The 25908-nt window shown below is 42.8% G+C and overlaps 1 protein-coding gene across 3 annotated transcripts in view; it reads right to left on the reverse strand.

Moving 5' to 3' along the window:
• SAMD4A (sterile alpha motif domain containing 4A) overlaps positions 1-25908 on the reverse strand; it is a 215732-nt gene that overhangs the window by 60748 nt on the left and 129076 nt on the right. For all 3 annotated transcript variants that reach the window (XM_008139029.3, XM_008139030.3, XM_028141723.2), the window contains one exon: positions 20745-21263. In XM_008139029.3, coding sequence (XP_008137251.1) covers positions 20745-21263 — 519 coding nt within the window. The remainder of the gene's footprint in view (positions 1-20744; positions 21264-25908) is intronic.

The raw sequence follows: 25908 nt of genomic DNA on the forward strand, positions 1-25908 counted from the left end.
ATCACTCTTGCCCTGCCCTCCAGGTAAAATAAATTATATTCTGGTAACCAGAATTCCAACCCAAACAATACCTGGGCAGAAATTTCTAATGACTCCCTAGACAAATGTTTGGACTTTTGGGCAACAGTGTCTAACCTCTTGCTGTGGCCATTCACGCTAGCTGAGCAGGAAGAGTGAGTCAGGGGTCAGCCCAGGTCCTCTCTGACTGTGAATCGGCTTCAGAAAGCTCCGAGCACATTTCCTCTTCGTCTGGAAACTCGGTTGGTGCGAGGACCCCTGATTCCCAAACGACAAAAACTTGTGCTCTAGATCCACAGACCAGCAGCGCTGGCATCATCTGGGAGCTTGTTAGAAAGGCTGGACTCTCAGGCCTCACCCCAGATCCACTGAGTCAGGATCTGCATTTTAAGATCCTAGGAAATTTGTGTGCACATTCAAGGTGAAGTGCGCTGGCCCAACTTGCCGGCTGGACACGTGTTCTCTTGATGTTGGCGTCAACCACAACAAAATCAGCCTACTGAAGTGAGAAGAATTTGGGACTTGGGTTGGAAGCCATATAACCTTTCAGTGCCTCAGTTTCCATGTTTAGTAGATATGTTTCCCGTATTAGTAGATAATGGGGAAATATCAAATTATTTAATGTACATGAAAATGTTTTGCAAACTCTAAAGTGCTATAGAAATATTAGTCATTAGTTGTCAGATTAAGAACAACCCAATATAAACCAACACTGCTAATGGAAAAATCAACTCAGAGTACTAGCCAATCTAAGGACGTTCATGGAGCATTTTCAGCATGTTGCATGTGGTATGAAAAATATCTCTGCTTACTTGATAGTGTTTCACAGATGTACAAGAGATGAATTTTCCACCCTTTTCATACCAAAGAGAGTGCCGTCCATGCTCTTTCAGAATCCTTATCTACAGGGACAGACTTTCCTCCGTCCCAATCAGAATAATCTTCCTTTGATTCCGACTCAACAACCTGGTCTTTCCTCCCCCGCATTTTAAGTGCTCACATTTCATTTCTATTTTCTGAAGGGTCTGGGTATGCAAATCTCCTTCTTTTCCATTAAATTTCAGTGTTCAGAACTTCTCATGAGACCTTCTCTTTGTCCTGACATTGGTAAACAACACTGACAGACCGAAGTCCTTACTGAAGGACTCCGTGATAATCAGAAATTTAAGCTAAGAACCTATTACGTGGGCGGGTGACACTGCGTTCTGCACATGCAAAGCAAGGAGTTGGAACAGATGAATTCATTCATTCACTCATTCATCAGACATTTGTTGAGTGCCCATCGTGTGCCACACTCTCAGAGCTGAGGGCACAATGTTAAAAGAGCTATTGCAGCCCAGTGGATGATCTCTCAGCCCCTCGCTCAGCAGCTCTTCAGTGATGCTATTTATTAGCATCTTTCTGCAGTGCCATTCTCATTTGGACAAGATATTGTCCCCACATTATTTATTTCTCCATATTTTTTAAGTCTGCCTTGTAACACCAATAGAACAGCTAGCCAGGGTGTCTGGGTAAAGGAGCTGCCAGCTGCTCACCGCAGGCTAGATTATGGAAAAGGGAAGGCACTAAATTAGATCATTCCTCCCCCTTCCTGGCTCAGCCCAATGCTCTCATTTCTCCTGCACATTTTAGGCTCTCATGAAAGTGTGACTGAATGACTGAATTTCAGACTCCTTATTCTGTTTTTCTTCTTGACCTGCCCGGGGCTGGGGATAATGTACTGTCATTTCCCCAGATGCAACCTAAACGACCCATCCATAAGGACTGCCTTCCCTCTGAAGAGAAGGCCATATGAGACTGAGCACAACATCCCTAGCTACCATTTGCCAATGCTGAGTAAGTAAGTATCAGGTACTCAGCCAAATATGTATACATATTGCTCCATATAATCCTCATCTAATGCCTTCTAAGGTAGGATCCATCATTGTTCTCCCTGCCTCCTCCCCCCGCTCCACCCCCGCCCAACAAACACTCACATTTCACAGATAGGAGGCTGAGGTGCAGAGAGTAGGGGACTTATCAAAGATCAGACAGCTAGGAAGGGGCAAGAGAGAATCAGGTTCAAAGTTTAAGGTTCTTTAACTTTCAAGCCTGCGTTCTTAAGCCCAATACCACATGGATTCTCATGGCAGAAGGAACTCTGGGTTTAGGCTTTCAGCCCTGACACTGAACTCGCAATATGCAAAACCCTGAGCAAGTCTGTGGGCTCAAGGTCTCAGTGTACTGGAAAACAGTTACAACAATGGCAGTACCTCTTCTACCTCCCTCCCATGGTTGCTGTGGGATCAGATGCTGCCTGCATCATCCATCCATCCAATTTTGCTAAGCATCTGCCATTTGCTGAACATATGCTGGATACCAGAAACGAAGATGAAGGCCCACTAAGATGATGTATGAAATATACTTTTGAAATATGAGTTGTTACCTTCCTATAGAAAGAGTTTAAGCTAACCTCCTTATTCATTCACTCATTCAACAGTGAGCATCTCTATGCACTGTGCTAGTCATTAGGGCTACAGATGCCAAAAAGCGTATAATGTAAGACAGAACTGCACAGATGCAAGAAGTATCTTCCATCACTGATTAAGCCATCACCTTGCATCATTTAGAAGCACACAGAAGCTAGGAGCTGTAAGGCAGTGTTAATATTCTAAGTAACACTCTGCATGAAGGTAAAGAATTGCTGAAGGAAGTAAAAATTTTAGGTGATTTCAATTTCAATTAATTTGTCACAATATCTCAAGGACTCATAAGTGTGTCTTTTAAAGTATATTTTTTATTGATTTCAGAGAGGAAGGGAGAGGGAGAGATAGAAATATCAATGATGAGAGAGAATCATTGATAGGCTGCTTCGTGCACGCCCCCCCACTGGGGATCAAGCCCTCACCTTGGGCATATGCCCTTGACCAGAATTGAACCTGGGACCGAAGGCCAATGCTCTACCCACTGAGCCAAACTGGCTAGGGCTCATAAGTGCTTTTGAGGAGGTGGTAATGCACTAGGACCAGATGCCTCTCTGAATCCCAGCCCTCCATTTCAGGATGACAGTATCAGGGGAAAGATATGAAAGTCAAAAAGGCTCTCCTCTCTTGCTTCTGTGGTAAATATGTTGTTTCCTTGCAAGCTGGCTATTCCATGCAATAATTTAAAATCCATGGCTCTAAGTAGCATGAAGATTCTCTACCACTGAATCTGAAATCACCTGCATCTCTTTTCCATTTGGGCTTTCCCCAGATGGCTCACAAAGCTTATGGTTTTGGTCTTGTGTGGGAGTTCTGAGGGCAGAATCAGGCAAGCATCTGCATAAAAAGCCAAACCAGAATATTTTCATTTTAAATTAGAAGCTGGAGGAGCAACAGACTTAAGAGAAACAACCTAGTCACCGTCCCCCCCACTCTTCAAAGATGTAAGATAACCATGCTATTTCCCCTAAATGAAAAGCTGTGCTTTAAGAATGGTCCCTCCTGAAATGAACACTGACTCACCAGGTGCTCAGTGGGGTGGGTGTTGAGCTTTTCATTCCTTAGTCAAGCCCTCAAAAGAATTGGCAGAGAGCAATGCCAATGTTTCATTGAATACATAGATGCTGTTGTTTAAATGTAATGGAATTGGTCCTGATGGAATGTTAATGACGGTGTTACCTTCTTGGGCTCTGCCTCCAAAAATATTATTTTCCGAAGACTGGAATGTGTAACACTGCAATTTGTTTCCCCCGCTTATTTACCGCCTAATTATCTCAGAATTCCAGAACTTTAAAGCTGGAAGGAACTTGAAAAATATGACTTAGGAATCACCTAACCTACCCTCTTGCCATTTTATCTCTCTCTCAGAGATCTCGAGAGATACAGCGATTCCCAAGTTAACTCAACAAAATTGATATTGAAGCTAAGACTAGAACGTCAGTGTTTTTGGTCTTCACGATTCATATTATATCAGTGGTCACTAGTCTTCATATCAATGACATTGGTAGAGAGGGGAAGAAGTATAGGTCTGTGATATAAAACATATAATCCCTCATTTAACACCAGAGTAATGCATTGCAGGATCTAAATGTTGAGGCCTATAGATCTGTACAACAGTGTAACTATCGGGAAAAGTTCCATGTTGAAGTGGGAGTTGTAGAGGAGGTAAAGATACTTTAAATACTTTCCATTAAGTTTACACTTGATCTTAGCCAAAAGGCTGAGAAGCAATTCCATTAAGTTCAAGAGACAGATTTTTCCCCACTTAAAATCAATGGCTATCAGTAGTTTAAAGTTTGGTTTCATTACCTAATCCTCAGTGATTAAAATAATTAAGGTAGTTATTATCAGGCTATAGACATTGTATAAGGAGATCTACATTACATGTCATTCATTCGTTTATTCATTCAACAAGTATGTATTCAACATCTAACAATATGCTAGGCAGTATTTGGGGCAACGGGAAGACTGCAGTGAACAAAATCACATCCTTGATCTCTTGGAATTTATATTCAAGTGGAGAGTTAGATAATAAACAAGTAAATTAAACTAGACTTTCAATTTATGCAGCTGTTACTCTGTTCATTCAGCAAATTCACTAAAATGACAGCAAAGACATAAACCCACAAGGAAAAGGATGCAGGAGAGAGATGACTGGAGATGACAATGGGTATCAGCAGACCACTGAAGTCAACATAATTTTGGAAACTGGAAAACAGAAGGACATGGGATAACTAAGTAGACCAAAGCAAGGTAGCATGTATGCCCATAGCAAGGGAAATCATGAAGTTCACCCGGCAGCACTCCCAAGAAGTTCAGGACTCAGAGAGCAGGTAGGTACCTCTGAAGGCAGAGGTGCAGACAGGGGCCGAAAATAGGAGGCTTCGGAGAAAGTATGTTGAAGGTACAGAGAGACCCTTAGGTTCTCTTTCCCACCCCACAAAAACCAGGTGAGTCTCCTCTTAGCATCTTTCTTCTAACAGTCCCTAGAACCAGGAAATCAGGCCTCTATCTTTCAGGAGGAAACAAGGATTCCTCCAGGGCAGTGGTTGGCAAACTCATTAGTCAACAGAGCCAAATATCAACAGTACAACGATTAAAATTTCTTTTGAGAGCCAAATTTTTTAAACTTAAACTTAAACTTCTTCTAACGCCACTTCTTAAAAATAGACTCGCCCAGGCCATGGTATTTTGTGGAAGAGCCACACTCAAGGGACCAAAGAGCAGCATGTGGCTCGCGAGCTGCAGTTTGCCGACCACTGCTCTTGGGGAAATGGGCACTCTATGAAAAAGAGAATCATAGCTAGTGATATGTGTGAGTCCCCAACAAACAGCCAGGCCAGGTCCCTATCTAATCTCTCTGTGATGAAATTCACACACACCAGGTTCTAGTGCCTTCCTCTTCAATGAAAGAACTCTTGTTTGAGAGACAGGGTCCAAAACAAACTCCAAATACGGGAGCAGAAAAAGACTTCAGAAATCTATTGTAATGTCTTCAGAGATATTAGAAAAAGTTTTTACCCGTGAAACAAGAACAGAATGCAAGACAAAAAAAATATCATTCAAAGAATAATAAAGAACTCTTGCAATTTGAAAATATCATAGCAAGAACTTAAAAATTATATAGTAAGTTTGGAAGATAACTTTATAGAAATCACCTAGAAAGTAGAACAAAAAGACTGAAAGTAGGGGAGAAAAGTTAAGGAAATTAGAGGATTGATAGAGAAGAGTTATTTACATAATTAAAAGGAGTACCTGGAAGAGAAACTTTAGGAGGTGGATCCAAGTTGGGGCAATTTTGGAAAATCAGACATATCTTTGAACTACAGGACTTGAGGGAAAGTAAACATCTCTAGCACCAAAGACCCCAACTCCACTCTGTGGTGGGCTTAGAGACAGGACTCCCACTGGAATCCTCAGGACTGCCATGGACTTGTTTGAGGTAGAAATTTCACTAATTTTTGGATAGACTTGGCATTGGGATTCTATAGAGTCTTTAAGTTGAAGATAAATCTAGGTGTCAAGCAGGTTTCCTCTAGCATTCCAACAGCTCAGCCAAAGCTCTATTCAGATCTTTGCCAGTCTGGAGGGTTCCCAGGGGCTGAGTCTAAGCTAACTGATTGAAAAGAGTGAGAAGCAGAGCAGAAAGATGTTTCTCTGCCCGCTTCTTCCTCAAAGCCTGGATTCTTAAGTGAATCACCCTAGCAAATGCTTCCTTTCTCCCAGTCCATACCACTGAGGGTGGCACGGTGGTCTCACAAGGTCAACTTCTCTGGAAGTAAACCATTCACCCAATATGAGGAAGTTCCAGCCAAAGCAATCTCCTGGGTCAAGGAATTTCAGCAAACTTTTCTGCTTGAATCCCATCAGGTTGAGAGTTTGACCCCTGAGTGTATATAAAGCTTCTTACTCCTACGCCATCAGAGGGGCAGCCAAAAATGAAAGGCCTTAGTCAAGGATAGGAACTTATCTTTTTTTCCTGGCCACGCTGTGGCTATTTTCAGTGTGAAGACCCAAGAAGTAAACATGAAATCCTTCACTGGCTCTGTCCTTTAAGAAAAAGCGCTTATTTCTTGTATTGACATTTCTACAAAGTTTGTTCATGCAACTGCAAAAGGATGGAAGGCAGCTCACATGCAGGCGCGTAGACATGAGTGAGGAGATGGTCAGGAGTGTGACCCCGGCGTTGAGCTATCCCAGCAGAGCCCTTAGAGAGCTTTTCTCTGAGCAACTGCTTCTCCAGCACCCCGTAATTAGCCTGCTCTCTGGACTGCACGCAGATGGAGTGGCTGGGGAAGAGAAGCAAGAGAACAACTCTAGAAGCAAATACAAATTAGGCAGCTGTCTAGCCAGAGAGAGATCACCAACAGAAAATTAGGAAAAGAACTGGGACCATACGAAGCTTTAAATTCTTTTTCACAGCTCTCACAGGCTTGAAAAGAAAGCCTCAAGCAACACATCGTTTGCTTGCAAGCCATCTACCTTCTCTGAGCACTGACAATACTCATTCCTGAACAGCAGGGAGCTATGCAACAAGCTGGCCTTGAATTTAGGATCTGCAGCTCAGGTCCAGATTTAGGGACTTGGCTGGTCTCAACCACATTGTCGGCCTCATAACCAAAGCAGAGACCCTCTTGGGAGTCAAAAACTCTCCTACTTTGAAGCGAAGCCCACAATGCTTTGAGATTCCAGATGAATTTGGAGCTACACTGTCAGAAGTAAACAAACACACAAATGTAGTCATTTTTACCCAAAGATGCCATTATTGTACTTGTCGTAAGCTCTGACTTTTAGAATAACAAATGTTAAGTTGGGATATTAAAATTACCCTGCTAAACCTAGTAGAGTTAATAACAATATCACAGGCACAGAATAATTAGAATAATGCCTCAGATAATGATGAGCATATATAAAGAATTCCCTTTCTCACAACCTATCTCTTTGGGGCCAAATGACTACTTCAAAATTCTTCCAATTTTACAAGTGTGCTGCAGTCTTGAGCATTCTCCCACCGCATCCAGTGGATGCAGACCCAGGCATCATTCTAGCCAAGCCCTTACGTCAATCTCTCCTTAACAAGCTCTCTCTCCGGCCCCTGAAAGTATTCCGGTAGACTTCACTCTGCGTTTACAAACTCAGCCTGAGGTGGGAATGAGTGGCACTACCCACCGGGTCCATCCAAAGACATATAAACGGGACTTGTTAAAAACAGCAAACCAAAACCAAGAAAGTCACCTAAAGAATGCCAATGTACTCATCAGAGAACTATGATACCTATCACAAAATAAAAGTACCTGATGAAATCCTTTCAACATTTGTTAGTTTAAAATACTTTATAGATGAACTTTGATAGAGAATCTCAGGAGCTGAGGCCCTTTACCTGATTTTAAGAGTTCCTGTCAATGAAGATTATTTAAAAACCAAGACAGTTTATACCCCAAGTCATGGAAAAATTATCTGATTCAAAAAAAGGTCATTTCAAAATAAGGTTATTTCTGGCAATGTCTTCAGAATACAGCACTGTTTAAAGGAGACTTGTATACAGTATGTGTCCTCTTCTAAGGAGACTTGTATATAGCATGTGTCTTCTTCCAGAAGCTTCACACCTTGAGACTATGATAGATCAGGAGAGTGTGCTCAGTTTCTTAACACCTGTCACCATCATCCCTTGTTCCCCAAGAAGGCTGGGTGCATTAGCTATCCATTGATGCTACTCAGGGACTGCCTCTTGGGAAGCTGGGACTAAGAGATAACTTGATTTTTAACTTGGATATAGCAAAAATTGTGTGTGTTTTTAATCCAAGATGGGTAGAAGTTTTTGGGACAGAGCCCCAAAGCTGCATGTCCCTGCTCCCACTGTGGAAATGTCTGACATGGTGGTATGGGAACAAGACCAGTAACCTGCCGAATGTCTATCAAATCTCTTAAAACAGAACCTTCAAACAGTCCTCTTCCAACAGACTCCCATCACAAGAGTGGTTTTCAAGGGGTCTGCAATCTAGGCACCAGGCAACTGAACCTGGTAATTCCTTTTTTTTTTTTAAACAATTTTCTCTCTTTAGGCTCAGAAAGGACAGAAAATCCACATTTGGATTCCACATGCCCTGGAATTTCATCGTCACCAAGATCTTTACCTGGAATCTTTGCCAGTTTTCTATTCTCTCTACATGACCAAGGATCTCATGGGAGTACGCTTCCTATTAATACTACTCCAGGCTACATTACCCTGTCTTTTTTTAAAGAATATCTTCTTTCTCCCTTTTATTTTTAATAGGTAATATATGGCATTAACAAGGCACTCACTTCAAAAGATAGAGGGAAAAGTGATTCCCCCAAACCCTGACTGCCAGACTTCCCAGATCCACATTCCAGGTATTGGTTACTGGTATTCGCATTCTTTTAAAAATGTGGGGGACCAAAACCATATAATGTTCTTACTGAGTTTGTGGTTAATTCGGAGAATAGCAGGAGGATCTCCTCCGGGCCTTGGCAAGTGGCAATTCTTAAAGTAGCCCAGCACATTGCTTGACATTTCATTCTCCTCCATCCACTCAGCCCAGTATAACAGCACAGAATACTCACCACCAGTGCACAAGGAGATGGAGATTTTTCTACCTTGGAAGCATAGCGTGCAAGGCCAGAGAGGGTCTCTAGGGCCAGCCAACATCATGCCTTCATAAGGAAGTAGCAGTCCTTGGGAGGGGGAGATCACACGCTGAGTTCGGTGCAGCGACTTTCCTGACCCACTGCTCTGTTCGCCTTGGCACTAACTGGTGGCACCCTCGCCCTGGCCACATTTCCCTGGCCTGTATCTATGTGTCATTTATCTGCAGTCAATCCTATTCTGTTACTTAAGGATCATCTTTTTTTATAAATTAAAATAATATCCTTACACTTAGTAATAATTTTTAAAAAAAATTGTTCGTGTTAGCAATGGATCCCATAGAAGCAACATTAACAAATTTTTACCTTCTTCTTGAGTCTCTCTCTCTCTCTCTTTTTTTTTTAAAATTTCTGGTCCATTTTAAGGTATTTAGTAAGATGCATCACTGGAACAGTCCTTAAAGGGACACTGGTATTTGTGAAGGCTGGCTCTTCACCTCTCCATAGAGCAGAGTAAAAGTATCTTGACTTCAGGTTAGCATATTGGAAGAGGGAACCCATTGCACCCTAGTTTACTGCAGAGCCTGGCCAGTGGAAGAAGCACCCCTTACTGCATCAGCATTAACAACCAGCGAGAAATAATAATGAGGGCTATCACTTGTTGAGCATCTCCCTGCTGGCAAGTGCTTTACACACATTTCTCATTAATCCTCACAATAACCCTTAGAACTAGCTCTCTTTACTCATCTTCATTTAAACAACTTGCTGGACCAACCCAGCATTCTCCAGTCCCTTTAGACTACTTACTGATGCCCATGGCTCATTGACTCCTTAAGGACTGTAATTTACTTGTGTTTCTGCTCCCACCGGCTGATTTGTGGGTATACCAAGAGTTAGTTGAATTTGTTCCCAAACCTGTTTATGCCAGTGCACTTATTATGGTAAATATGATAAATTAAAAAGTATAACAGCAGTGATGACATAGGAATTATAAAAAAGTTAATTACACAAAACCTTTGTTCCATGTTTTAGAAATAGTCATTGTTTTACTTACAAATCTACTGTTGAATTCAGTGTGAGAGAACTATAAGCTACATTTTTAAAAGAAAAAAAATTTAGAAAGATTCTATACTCTATTTTTGCAAATGTCCTCCCTGCTCCATTTTAAAGAAATCACAGACAATAATGCATCAAGGATGTAATTAAAGCAGTAAAGACCAAGACTTGCCAGCCCAAAGCACGGTTCATAAGTCTCCACAAAAGACCACACATTAATGTATGTATTTATCTTTTAAGTTAAAATCACATAAGGTCTTTTCCTTTTAAAACAACATCCTGCTTTAAATGGCTCTTGCAATAACCACATCAACTAACCATCCTGATCAAGTTAATTAAGAGGTTTCTACTGCAATCAATTTTAATTTTATATATGAGGGAAGGAAGTTTAGAGGCCAAGTAATGTGTCCATTGTCACACACCTAGCTATTGTTGGAGCTGGAATCTAAAACCAAGTCATCTGACTCCAAAGTCATGTTCTTGTTCTTGACCAAGGCTGCCTCATCATTTACACCTCAAACTAAAACATCTAAAATGCCACAGTTAGCCTTAGAATTCCCTTTGCATTGCAGTGTCTAACTGTGCAAAGGAGAGAACGGAAGTGTAAAGTAATCTGATAGAAACATTGAGAGCCATACGGGTTTTGTTGGGCTCTTCCGAAACGATGCAGCTCAGCCAGGTCGGCTGTGAAACGAATCTTGAATGCGAGCGCTATGCTCTCACGGCTCTGCTCTCTAATTCCAGTCATGGAATTGTCTGTGGAAATGATCCAAATTTTGGTGAAGAACGAGTACCCCAGACTATGTTGGGAATTTTAGCTTTCCACAAAAATCCTTCCTAGCATTCTCAAGATTTTGGAAGCCCCTGCCTACCTCGCTTCCCTATCTCCATACGCTTCTCTTACTTGACTTATATTTGAGATTTCCTAATGCTGTATTTTACCTAATAGAATGTTGAGGACTAGGGCAGGGGTAAGGGAATGGCAGGAATGATATTTACAGTGTTTAAGAGAAAGTATATCCTCAATTGGCAATAATCACTGCCACTAAGATTTACCCTTATCTGAAACCATGAAATTTAGGGTTTAATTTGCTTGCTATTAAAGATACCAAAAATATCTTTACACACACACACACACACACACACACACACACACACACATATATGTTACATTCATAATACAACTTTTCTCACTGTAACCTGAGTTTGTCCCTGAAAACCTTAAAAGTGAGACAAGTAAAAAATAAGTAAATGCAATTACTTGTGATTAGATTATTCCTTGTCGAGTTGTTTGTGGAGCAGGCACTAAATCTTGTGAAATAATAGAAATCATAAGATTACAGGGCTCATAGTCTTAAAGAAGCCTCCCTGTCCATCTCCGCCTTGTTCCTCTCCTCTTCCAGGCTAGTCCAATTTAAGCCATTTATTCCAGCCAGAATCTATTCAATTTTTGAAGTACAGTGGAGAATTGGAAACACTACTGCCTTCCTCTGTAGCTCATCTAGTATTTAATAGCCCTCACTGTCATGAGTCTAAAAAAATCCTCCTGGATGGGGCGCGGATGGCACAGCCTCATGACCCCAAATGCATGTAGCCCAAGCAGGCCTTTGACTTTTCCCAAGCACTGGGATCTCCGACTCACAATCAACTAGCGGACTTCTTGCTTACTACAGTGTTTTTCTAACTGTTCCTCCCCACGCCCCAGAAAACAAACACTAGGCGTGGTGAGGGAAAGCACAGTCCTGCAAAACCGTGGGACTCTGGAAACGGCAGAAGGATTAGGCAGGGACAGTATTGGGTCCTCCAAGACACCACTGAGGTATCTTCACAATGTAGTGTCAGGAAGGCCAGTGGCATACTTAAAAAAAGTTTCCCCCAAAGGGGAAGGAAGCTGAACTAAAAATATCCTCATGCCAGCTGTTATAAATGCTTTTCAAAGGAAGCAAAGCAACTAGAGTTACCTCTTTGAAGAGCAAATGAGGGGTTAAGGCAATAATGGAATTTTTCAGTTGCATGCCAGGTTGGCTAGATTTGGGGGAGGAAGAAATTTTCCACCGAGTAAGTCTGCTGGTAAAAGACAAAATAATTCCATGAAGATTGGAACTCCAAATGATGCCAGGGGCTCCAAAAGCTTGGGATGGGGATGACCTGCAGCCTGCAAGACAGAATGAGGCCCCTTTTCAGTTTCCAAGGGGCCACTCACAAAGACGTCTTTCCTTCTCAGGCCTAGAGCTGTGCGGTCTCTCTCCTTCCCTTGACTACGTGTTCTGATGGCTCTTTGCAGTCTGACTACAATGAGTCTCAGTGGCTGGTGGCCTTGAAAGACAATGTGACGGCAGAGGAAAAGGGAAGGACTTCTTGAGCCGAACAGGTATCTCTGAAAGAGCTGGCCCTGGCGGCCTGAGGGCTGATCCATGGACATGGAGGGTTTCTCCAGTTGCAAATCAGCTTCCCCTGAGGTCCACGTGGCCCCCACGCCCCACCTCGCCTGCTGAAGTAGTGCTGTTTCAGGTGTGGGCCCCATGGGGCTGAGCCGCCATCCTTTCCATAAATGGACAGAAACCTCCACCTCCCAGAAAGGCCAAGAAACAAGAACCAAAGCTCGAGAAACATCCAGGCTCTGGATGCCCCTGTTTTTCTTTTGTCTGTTTGTTTTTTTACCTTTTAAGTGTGAAATAATTATAGGTTTATAATGAATTACAAAAATACTACACAGAGAGGTTCTCATGTACCCATCCCCCTGCTTCCTCCAAGGTGACATTTTGCATGACTATAGTGTGTTATCAACATCAGGAAACTGACCTTAACACAATAGGATTAAACAAGATGCTAGACCTTACTCAGATCTCGGCAGTTTTGTACACGTTTTGTTTGTTTGTTTGTTTGTTTGAATTCATGTATTACTCTACGGGTGTTTTATCACATATACACATTCATATACCTACCTCCACAATCAAGATCACAGCACGTATCTGTTAGTATTGAGACCAAATTGGTAAAATAAGTCACACAAAAAGCAAGAGGAACAATAAATGTCTCTATGAGGATTATGACAGAAGGCTAAATGACCAAATATTTTGTGAATTCCCAAAGATATTTTTCTCATTTTTTTTTTTAGGAAATTCATTAACTTCACGCACATCTGCCTAGTGAGCCCGGAATTTATTAAGTCCCTGCCTTTCAGCAAACATTTATGGCCGGGTGGGCAGACAGGCTTAGCTCACACGCCATCTCTTATTGAATTACACTGGCTGCCTCGAGGGGCATATTGAGGAGGATTTGGAGGCCACATCTGGGCTTTGCAAGAGACAGATATTATCTAACAGAGACGGTTGGCCACGGAAGAGTGGCAGCTGAATGCATGCCAAGAATTTGCCATCTCCAAACTTTCTGTGTTGTAGGCGCTGGGCAAGAAGGATAAAGACACAACCCCTGCCCAGCCGGTGTGGCTCGGTGGTTGAGCATCGATCTATGGATCAGGAGGTCATGGTTTGATTTCTGATCAGGGCACATGCCTGGGGTTGCAGGCTCCATCCCCAGTAGGGGGCGTGCAGGAGGCAGCCGATCAATGATTCTTATCATTGATGTTTCTCTCTCTCTCTCTCCTCCCTCTCCCTTCTTCTCTGAAATCAATAAAAATATATATTTTAAAAAGACACAACCCCTGTCCCCAAGGAGTTTGTAATCAGGAAGGGGAGGCAAACAAGTCAACCAAAAGCTGAGACACAGAACGAGAAGGCCTGACATTGAGGTACACGGGTCAGTGCGAAGCGAGCACAGGAACGGCTGCTCTTTTTCAGGGAGTCACAGCAGTTGTGCAAGTCTTGGTCTGTGTGCTGTGGAGAACACCGATGCAATGGGGTGGCTGGTCTATGTGGGGCAAACTCAGGGTCAGAGAAAAACAAGGGTCTACTAGCTACTAATTCAGTCAATCTCTGAGGAGGGGATTAGGAGGTAGAAGCAGTAACCTTGAATTCAGAGCCAGACTCTGGAGCCTGACTGCCTGGGTTCAAACCCCAGTTCATCCACTTTGTGAATCTGCCAAGTTACTTAGCTGCTTTGTGCCTCAGTTTGTTCATCTGTCAAATGGGGCTAACAATAATACTCATAGCACGGGGTTATGAGGATTATTATAAACATTAAATGAGTTAATGTTTATGTAAAGGGTTTTGAACAGCACCCAGAATGTAATAAACACTATGTTGTTGTAAGCTATCGCAGTTAATTTACTTTTTATGAACTATGGCACCGATTTTTTAAATGTATTATTATTATTATTTTTTAATATATTTTATTGATTTTTTCACAGAGAGGAAGAGAGAGGGACAGAGAACCAGAAACATCGATGATAGAGAAACATCGATCAGCTGCCTCCTACACAACCCCCACCGGGGATGTGCCTGCAACCAAGGTGCATGCCCTTGACCGGAATCGAACCCGGGACCTTTCAGTCCGCAGGTTGACGCTCTATCCACTGAGCCAAACCGGTGTCGGCTAAATGTATTATTTTTATCATCAGAAAAATCCATTGAGATTAATAAAAGAAATTATAAGGTTTCAAACTGTACCATTAAATTGTAGAAGGGAGCAGTTCAAATGGAGCACTTTGGAATAATTTTTGCTATCCAAAGTTTCTGAGTTTTTGCCTCATTCGGGGCTAGCAAAGGTCAGCATATTTTCAAATCCAAATGTAAAGAATGCCAACAAGAAAATCAAGTATTGCAACGATTTGAATAGAAAAAATTTTCTTTCCAGATCCTGGGCTGCTGGTGAAGAGTGGAAAATGGTTAGAAAGGCAGTCTGTGGCCAGGATGGCAGCACTGACCTTCAAAAAGGGAATGCTGTGGGCCCTTAAGAAAACCAGGAGAGGCTCGACCTTCACCTGAATGGTTTACTTTCTCAGTAGCAGACCAGACAGGAAGCAAACCTAGAGATGCCAAGCCAGGTTCTATGCACCTCGTGTTTGAATTACTTGTGATGGCTGAAACCAAGTTCACCAAAACTTGTGTATAGTTTGTGACGGCCAGTACTTTGGTCCTTTCTGGTCCCACAGGTGTCTGATGAACAATCTACACATTCTCACTCAGCCATCAGACTCCAGCGTAGTAAGGTATGGAAAATACATTCTTTCCTCTCTTCTGATGCTTTTCAATAGACTTCTCAATCTGCCCCACCCCATTCTTCCGTGATCTCATAGAAGAAAAAGCCCTAATAGATCTCACTTGACTTAATATCTAAATGGATAAAAATAGGTTGATCCTTGTTATATTAGGGCTTAGTTTTTGCCCCTTACTCTTAATCTTATCCTAATCCCTTCCTTCAAAAACTCTGTGGCTCCATCATCTATTTTCAATACCTTCTAAACATCATTTTCCTCCACGTCACTGTTCCTACACCTTCTCAATGTCAATATATATTCTGAATCAAGCTTGTAGCTAGTTTTGCTCCCTTTCTTCCCTCTTAACTTTTTGGAATCACAACTTTCTTCATCCCTTAAATACCTGTCATCTGTGTAACACTCCCAATTTACATCTACTGTCCATCCTTCATTAATTCTTGGTCCTCATCTTATTTGACCAATCAGTAGAATTTTATTCAGTTAATCACTCTTTCCCCCATGAAACATTCTCTTCATTTGCCTTGGAAGACACACACACTTTTGATGTTTTCCCAACTTCAGTGGTTTCTCCTTAGTGTCTTTTTGCCGCTCCCTCCTCTGTTTCCAGCCTTCCTGTGAAGTGCCCAGGGTTAGTCCTTTGTCTTCTTCTCTATGTACATCACTATGTTGGTAATCTCAATTAGTTTCATAGCTTTAAATACCACCCAATGTGCTAAAAACTCCCAAATGTCTATCTCGGATCCGTCTTCTCTCCCAAACCACACACTCATAAATCCAACTGCCTACTAAGTACCTCTGATTGTCTAACAGACATGCAAGCTCATCATACAGGACTTTGAACTCCTAATCTTACCCTGAAATGTATTCAGTAAATAGGGACTCCCCTATCTCAACTAATGTCAAGGCCATCTTTCTAGTTGTATAAGCAAAAACCCTGGAGTCATTCTTGAATCTCTCCCACACACCCCTCTTTTCTTCTGTCAGGAAAACTTGTTGGCTGTACTTCCAAAGTATATCTAGACTCTGACCCTGTCTCCCCCTGCCCCACTCTACTGCGGCTATCTTGGTCTGAGTCATCAGATTACTGCAATAGCCTCTTAACTGCTCTTTGTGTTTTTACCCTTACCCTAGTATAATCTATTCTTAATACAGCAGCCAAAGTGATCCCTTTAAAATGTGAGTCAGATCACGTCACGAATCCGCCAAAAATCCTCCAACAGCTTCCTGGTTTATTGAGAAAAAAGCCAAAATCCTGGCAATGACCTACATGCCCTGTAGGATCTGTCCCTCCCATTACCTCCGTAACCCCGACCACTGTGTATCTCACTCACTCCCTTTCAGCCACCAGCCTTCTTGCTTTCCCCCAAACAGGCTGGCACTCTCTGTTTTGGGATGTTTGCTCTAGCTTCTCCTCTGACTGGACTACTCCTCCCTCAGACACCACTTGCCTAAACACCTTGCCTTCAAGTCGTTGCTCGCACATCACCTTCTCGATGTCTACTCTGACCACCCTATTTAATACTATAACACCTCACCAAGTAGGTCTGATCCTCCTGATCCTACTTTTTCTTATTTCCATGTCGCTTAATCTCTAGCACACTATAATTTTATACAGGAGTCTGCAAGCTCCACGAGGAAGGACAGCTTTGTCTTGTCCACTAACATAGCCCGAGTGTCTTGAGCAGGGGAGGCATATACTGGCGCTCAATGAACACTCTCTAAGTGAATGAACAAACAAATAAGTGAATCGGTGATGCATGTCCAAGTCAATACTGAATTCTAAGCATTCCACCTAGGAACATTCCTCTGCTCCACAGCTAATGCTACTTTTATTACCTCACCACTGAGGCTTTGAAACTCACTGACTCTGCGCTTATCACTTGCTATCTGGTCTGTCCACAGACCAGTATCCCTTACAATGTTGCTCATGTCATCCCCATGCTCATGTTGTCATGCCTGGTCACTTTAGGGCTCTCAGGCCCCTTCCCTTGGTCTACTCTTATTGTCTTTACTCACTGCCATTTCCTGCATGAACCTCTGCTTCCTCCTCATACTATAACCTGCCTGCACACTATTACCTCCACTGCTTTGCCACAACCCATATTCCTACCCTCAGTGCCCTCCCCTCCCCTCCTCTCTAGATGTCCATCCCAGTCCAGTGCACTTCCCATTTCCTCTGCAAGGCTTTCCTGACCCTCCAGGTCACAAGGATTTCTCTCCTCCCTACATTCACAGTCCTTACAGTATGGATTCTCCCCACTACACCCCCCTCAGCTGAAACAGCCCTATACTGCCTTGTGGCAGCTCTTAGAGGTTTTTGTAAACTACATTTTTATATAACTCATGAATTGTTATGTAAAATTTCTGTGGATAAAAGCCTGGGGAAAAGGGAACATTTAATTTTTAATTGTGAGGCTGATTGATATGTCTTCTTTCTCCGTTTATATTATAGGCTCCCTGAAGGGGGAAATACTTCCCTTAAACTTCCTTATATCCCATGGACTCAAACACAGCACTAAGCATCTGTGGATGAAACAAGTGTTTGCAGGGTAGTTGAATTTAGAATTCACAGATAGGGGAGGCCACAAATGATAAGGCATTTTGCTGGAGCATAATGATCAAAAGAATAAAATATTAGTGCAGTAAACCAAGGTTAAAAATAAAAAAAAAAACTGTGTAAGGAGGTGGTTAGTTTCTTTTCATTAACCATCATTAATGTGGCTGGTAATTTGAGAATATGAAGCACTAACTGATTTCAGTTCTTATAATCAGGTTGTTTTGTGCAGATATTTTTTCCGACTTGAAAGAGGGAAAAAATGCAGCTCTTCAGTGCAGCAGAAGGGACCCCGAAGCCTTAAGTCTGAGCCCTTTTCTACTGCAGTGAAATGGCCACAAGGCCCACTCGGCCGGCTGGGGCTCAGGAAAGGTGCTTTTATCAGGTGACCTTCAGAAGATGCAAATGAGGACACAGTTTCTGGTATCAGTGTTTGCACTTTGCTCCTCACTGTCTTTTTTTTTCCAGAGAGGAAGGAAAGGGAGAGAGATAGAAACATCAATGATGAGAATCATTGACTGGCTGCCTCCTGCACACCCCATGTGCCCCAAAACCCAGCATGTGCCCCAATCAGGAATCAAACCGTGACCTCCTGGCTCATAGGTCGATGTTCAACCACTGAGCCATGCCAGCTGGACTGCTCCTCGCTGCCTTTCCTCTCTCTCCCTTTTATACACTCAGTAGACACTTACTGAGTGCTTACTGTTTGCCAGCTCTGGTCAGGGCTGGGCATTTACATGCATAATCTCATTTACCCTCACTACAGCCCTCAAAGGTAAATATCCTACTTTACAGCTAGGGACCTTGCTCAGAGAGGGTAAGCAACTTGGCCAACTTGTAGTGAAGAAATTGTAGATCTGAGATTTGAACCCAGGAGGGCATTGACACCAAAGTCCTTGTTCTTTCCACTTTGTCAAGCTGCCTCCCAAGTGCTCAGGATAGATTTGATAGAGGCATGAATGAATGAATGACCCAAAGGTTTGCAATTTTGACAAACACAGTTTAACCTCTGTGGACAATGCAGAGGGGGGGGGGGGAAAGCAATGACATTAATGTTTTGTTAAAGAGATATCACTAAAATACAAGTGTCGACATGGCCTACGTGTTTGAATGAAACTTTATGGAGGAGAGATCTGAGCTCTTATCTTCTGTGCTCGGGAACAGGGCTCCAACCCTTTTTTTCTTCCTTCGATATGTAATCTAGTTATCTTGTTAAACCTTCAAGTCCTTTTCTGCTCAAGTGCTACACAGGGACCTAAAGCTCTGGGAGGCCATGACAGCCATCTCTGCACTTCCTCCTCTCGGTGAGGCTGGGTGGCCACAGTGAAAAATAGAAGTTAACTTCAATTTGATACCATCTCAAAGGCACTAAACTTGGCAAGACCCAACCTTGAATGTTTAAATCAGTGGAGCAGAAATGCGGTGGCCCAAGACTAAGGTCAAGACAAATGACGTCAACTCAACCCCTTACAACACAAAAGACCAAGTTTTGAGAGGGCAAATGGCTGTCCCACTATCAAGGAGTTTTGTAACGATTTCTAGGTTCTGTCCCAGACCCAGGAAACCTGGGCCAAGAAGTTCTGTCACCCCAGCCTGCGTTGTCTGCTCTAACAGTCCCAGCACCACTCTCGTCATCACCAGAGGGTAGCAAAACCGTTCCCCGGATTACTAGTCTGTGAGAAAGACTGTCACCAGAACCTCTGACATAATAAATTAATGATGCAATAATCACCTAATTCTCCAAATGTGCAAGTTATTGGTATCTCGATGCAAATGTAGAAAGAAGAATTTAAAATCTCATGTGGTAGCATCATCGATGCAGTATCTTAATTATTTCCTTGGTTACCTCACTAAGGTACTGTTTCAACTGATGTAGTTATAATTCAGCACCCCTCCGTATGTGAGAAAGCCATTTTAAAAGGCCTATTAGCCAAAAGATCCAAGTGGAGGTAGAGGCCAAGAAGCCGTCACTGCCAATTCTTAATACTTTCCTATCTTTTAGGTGGGGGTTCCCGCATGGTCACAGGCATCTAAGCTCTAACCGCAGACGCGTTGCCCTGGGGAAGTCATCTCAGCACTGAGACTGCATTCACAGACTCCTGCAAACTAGCATCAAGGAGTTCTGTCTGATGACCGCCCACTCTCCCAAGCTTCTACTTTGTAGAAGCCCCAATGGCATTTTGAGAAGACGCCGGCCCTCGTCCCAGCTGTGGGCAGGGCACTTCGCTTTCATGGTCAAAAGCGTAGGAGGCTGTCCTTTGCTGCCCCTCTGCCCCTGCAAAGTAGGTCCTGACCCACATCTCCTAAGGGGTTAGACTGAGCGAGAGAAGACCACAGCATTCACACCAGGCCACAGCACAGAGCAGCATTCTCAGTTAGCAAACCTGCTCCCCCTGGCCAGGAGGAAACATGCCCCCAACAACTGGGGATAACACCAGGAGATGCAAGGGAGGGAACATTCCGGGGGGAAATTTAAAAAAAAAGAAAAAAAAAAAGAAAGAAAAAGGGAAAATGCACAAAGCCCATGAGGCTGTCCGGTTAACCAGGGGTTAGAATGAGGTTTGGAAAATCACACGTAACAGCATCTTGGCAAATCCAAAGACCCCGGGGTGAAAGACACGTGGGTGAAAGCATTTCTATTTGTGGAAACAGGAAGTTTCCTTCTTTCACCACGTATTCAAAAAAAAATTTTTTTTTAATCTGTTTTGTAACCCAAATTTGGACCATCAGTCATTTTTACCGGCCCAGCATTTCATCCTTCCAGAGTCAAAAGAGCAACAAAGATGGGGTCCGAAGATCCCTTCCCACAGCCAATTCCAATCAGCCCTTCTCTCCCGGGTTACCTGTGCTCAGAGCAGACATTCCCAGCAGGCATGCCACACACAGCAAGTCGCCAAACCAGACTGCGCTAGAGGGCTTCTAGGAGACTTACTTGTACTTGTGCTGGTTCCGATCGTATTGATTGTGGTGGGGACGGATGAGGAGGAGTAGAGGGGCACATGGCCGTTCTCACACCCCAGGCTTTTGTCCTGCCAGTTGGAGGCGTTGATGCAAATCCCAGAATCCCGAGAGTTCTGCCACCCATTGAGCTTGTCGTCGGAGTTCTGTCTTTGGTGATAGTAGTGCGTCTGCCCATAATCCACAGAGTCCGAGCGGCCTCGGTTCTGGCCACCGAAGCTGGTTGACGTGCGGTCCTCCAAGTGATTCAGCCACATGGCTAAAGCACTGCGGTCTTCCAACGAGGTGGCCGGATGTATCAACGCATAGGACAGCAGCTGCCTGCTCTCCTCGATGTGCTGGTTGTGTTCGATCGAGTGCGCCAGGATCTTGGGCAGCAGTTTCATATACTCTACTTTTGCGTCGAGGTTTCCTGGCTTCAGCAAAGGCAGGTGAGTTAACAGGAGGGAAATCACTTTATCCTTGGATTCCTGTTGCCATTGGTTAATGATTCCTGGAAAGGAAAATAGACAGGGCACGTAAGTAAACACGGCCACAATGACACAGAACACCACACTGCAAAAAGAATGCCTGTGGGTGAGCGTCCCAATCCAGGTGCCCTGATTAAATTTTCTCAAAACAGCCCATGCATCAGATTGGATAACGGACCTCAGATTGTCAGGGGGCAGTGCCTTCAGTAAAACATGGAACAAACGTTCTTAGATGCTTTTGGTCCTTAATCTACTTTTCATTTAGGTCTCCAAAGAGGCTACACCTACTTTGGTACAACCAAACAGAATTACAGCCCCGGTTTTTATTGTTGTTGTTGTTGTTTCTTTTTCTTAGACACCTTCTGATAGATGGGGGAGGAGGAGATACAGAAAACAAAAATCTCTATAAAAAAAAGCAAGTTTAAATCAAGCGTCCATATACTGGAGTCCTTGAGGATAAGGCTGCTTCCCACCCCTCCCCCACCTCCAGATGTCTGTGGAAAAGTGGTTTACATCCTGGTAAAGGCATTTGTGTCAAGTTGGTAAGACTTCCGAGATGGAGAAATATGTCAAGGGGAAAAAAGGGACTCCCCTCATCCTCGTGAAGTAAGCCTGCACCTTGAGCACAAGAAGCTGACTCAGAAAACGACCGTGGGCTCAAGTCTCAAAGGAGCAATGACCTCAGGCTCCACCGCTGATCACGTATGGAAGCTAGCTTTCTCTATGTATACAAGGTCTGTCTGGTTGTCTCTATTGCGGTAAAATATATGTAACATATTTATCATTTAAACCATTTTTAAAAATACATTTTTATTGATTTCAGAGAGGAAGGGAGGATAGAGAGATAGAAACAACAATGGTGGTACATCTACATGGTGGTACATCTACACAATGGAATACTATGCTGCCATAAAAAAGAAGGAATTATCATCATTTGCAGCAACCTGGATGGAATTGGAGAACATTATGCTAAGTGAAATAAGCCAGTCAATGAAAGAAAAATACCACATGATCTCACTCATTTATGGATAGTAAAGAACATTATAAAGTGATGAACAAAAAGATAGATACAGAGACAGTAAAGCATCAAACAGACTTTCAAATTACAGGGGGAAAGTTAGGGAGAGGTGGGGGAGATATGAAATCAAACGAAGGACTTGTATGCATGCATATAAGCATAAACAATGGACACAAAACTCTGGGGGGTGAGGGCATGTATGGGTGTGGGGTGGGGGGGTAATGGTAAGATATGTACACATATAATACATCAATAAAAAAAAAGAAAGAAACAACAATGATGAGAGAGAATAATTGATTGGCTGCCTCCTGAACACCCCACACTGGGGATCGAGCCCACAGCCTGGGCATATGCCCTGACTGGGAATCGAACCATGTCCTCCTGGTTCATAGGTCGACGCTCAACCACTGAGCCACACTGGCCGGGCTCAACCATTTTTAAGTGTACAGTTCCGTGGTATTAAGTCCATTACAATGTAGAGCAACCATCACCACCATCCATCTCCAGATCTTTTTCATCTTCCCAAACTGAAAGTCCATACTCATTAAACAATAACTCCCCATCCCCTCCGTACCCCTATCCCCTGGCAACCTCCATTCTTTCTGTCTCTGTGACTCTGACTACTCTGGGGACCTCATATAAGTGGGTTCACGCAGTATTTGTCCTTTTATGACTGGTTTACTTGGTGTACCAGTTAATAATGTGGATTTTTTCAATAGGTGGAGTTACACATATGTTGATATATATGCGATTTGATATGTATGCTGTTTTGTTGTATTGATAGCAAGCTTCAAAACTTCGTATGTCAAATTTGCTGAAGGTGTTAACATCATAGATATTTTTACGCTTAAAAATGTCGAATTTCGTGCCCCAAAAAAGAACATTTGCAGGAAGTTTTAATTCATTACTTTATTTTGAAGACAAGTGCTGCTGAAAGTTATCGTAGACTTTGGGAAGCTTATGGTGAACATGCTCCATCTCAAGATACTTGTGAACACTGGTTTAAACGCTTTAAAAGTGATGATTTCGATGTGAAAGACAAAGAAAGTCCAGGTCAACCGAAAAAGTTTGAAGACCAACAATTATAAGCATTATTGGATGAAGATGCGTGTCAAACTCAAAACAACTTGCAGAAAGATAAAACATTGCTCAGCAAACAATTTCCAATTGTTTACAAGTAATGGGGAAAATTTTAAAGGAAGGAAAATGGGTGCTACATCAACTGAATGAAAGACAAATGGAAAACAGAAGTCATCAGTAAAACATTGCTTCAACAGCACGAAAGTCATTTTTGCATCGAATTGTGACTTGCAATGAAAAGTGAATTTATTTTGAGAATCCCAAATGCACAAAATCATGGGTTGATCCAGGTCAACCATCAACATCGACTGCAAGGCCAAATCGCTTCGGAAAGAAGACAATGCTCTGCATTTGGTGGGATCAGGACGGTGTGGTGTATTATGAGCTTCTAAAACCAGGTGAAATCGTTAATACTGATCGCTACCGAAAACAAATAATCAACTTGAACCACGCTTTGATCGTGAAATGACCAGAATGTGCCAGAAGACACGGCAAAGTAATTTTGCTTCATGATGACGCACCAGCACACACTTCAAAACCAGTTAAAAGATCTTGCCTGGGAAGTATTAACCCACCCTCCATATTCACCAGACCTTGCTCCTTCAGATTACCACTTGTTCTGATTGATGGCACATGCACTTTCTGAGCAGCACTTCAAAACGTACAAAGAAGTGGAAAATTGGGTCTCTGAATGGTTTGCCTCAAAACAAGAAAAGTTCTACTGGGACGGTATCCACAAATTACCTGAAAGATGGGGAAATGTGTAGCTAGCGATGGACATTACTTTGAATAAAGCACTTTTGATGTTTCTCTTCAAATTATCGTGTTTTCTTTGATTACAAAATCCGCCATTATTAACCGGTACACCTAATATTTTACTTTGCATAATGTCTTCAAGGTTCATCCATATGAAGATCTGTTTCTAACACACTCAAAAGGATCTCTTCTGATCAAAACAAACCTGCTGCCTTTAGGTAAACATGGGTAAACAATGTACTTCGCCTTGATTGGCCTTTGAGAAGTAGCTTGTCCTGGGGACTGAGGGCTATCCACAGGGCCTGGGGCCACAGGAAAGAAAGCTCTCTTCTAGAAAAGTCATTCCCGATACCTGGAAAACTCAACTCGATGACCCTACAAGGACAGGCAGTCCCACTGGCTTTCACGCAGTACCTGCAGGGTTGAAAAGGGGTTTCTGGAATTGAGCATAAGGGCTTCACAATTCTAGCAAGGCAGAAACATACAGAATAAGCTCCAGAGGCATCATCGACCATAAGTTGCAAATGCATCAGCCACATACTCTGAAGGCCTCTCAGGACCACAGGGGTGTATTCGGAGAAAAGTATCGGCAAGGTATGTAATGAAAAAGTGTGGGTTTTGGAGTCAGGCAAACCTGGGCACGAATCCCAGATCTGCCACGTAATTTGCAGTGGAGTCTTGGTCAATTAATTACTAAACGTCTCTGAGCCTCAACTCTCTCATCAGTCAAGAGTGTTACCAAGAGCATCTGCTCTCCTTGTGTTGTAGGATTAAATGAGGTAATGTATCAAAATAACCATTCAAGTACTTGATGGTGGAAATAATTCCTTCTACTTGTCTCTATATTAGTCAGACCCACAGTAGAGTAATATTGGGTGGTTTTGGATACCAAGTTGTTGTTTGTTTGTTTGTTTTTTAAAAATATTTTTATTGATTTCAGAGAGGAATAGTGAGGGAGAGAGAGAGAGAGAGAGAGAGAGAGAGAGAGAGAGAGAGAGAAAGAAACATCAATGATGAGAGAGAATCATTGGTTGGCTGCCTCTGGCACGTCCCCTACTGGGGATCAAGCCTGCAATCCGGGCATGTGCCCTTGACCGGAATTGAACCCAGGATCTTCAGTCCGCAGGCTGGTGCTCTATCCACTGAGCAAAACCAGCTAGAGCTGGATACCAAGTTTTAAAAATAATTGACCAAAGACGACCTAGCAAAGGTCACAAAACCTCATCAGAGTTGGAAAAGGGGGACAAAGTAAAAAGGTGAAAGAAAATGGGGTTATTGAGCTTACAATTGAACAATATGAAAAGATGCTTGACTCCTCTCCAGCAGCGATCTCTAAGGAGATGAACAGGCATTTGGAAGTGGAAGTCTTCAAATCGAGGCAGGAGAGATTAAGATGGGATGTGGAGAAGAACCAAGTGCCAGAATGACAAAAGACCCAGAGGAGTCTCCAAGAAAGGCTCTACAGTCTGTCCTGGGGGCACGAAGAATAGAACTAGATGGTCCATGGAAGCAGATAGACATATAATACGGACTATGGAATTTCACATAAAGAATTTTAAATTTTCTAGTATTCAAAGTTAAAAAAGGAGGTGAAATTAATTTTCATGATAAATGTTATTTAATCCAATATGTCAAAATATTATTATTTCAACTTGTAATTAATCTAAAGTTATGGATGAAACATTTTCCATTCTTTGCTTTGTATGAAGTCTTTGAAATCCAGGGTGTATTTTACACCAACAGCACAACTCAGCGTAGACTAGCCACAGCCGGAAGGCTCAGAAGCCACGTGTGGCTGTGGCTACTGCACTGGC

This window comes from Eptesicus fuscus, chromosome 5, assembly GCF_027574615.1.
Source record: "Eptesicus fuscus isolate TK198812 chromosome 5, DD_ASM_mEF_20220401, whole genome shotgun sequence".
Taxonomy (NCBI): domain Eukaryota; kingdom Metazoa; phylum Chordata; class Mammalia; order Chiroptera; family Vespertilionidae; genus Eptesicus; species Eptesicus fuscus.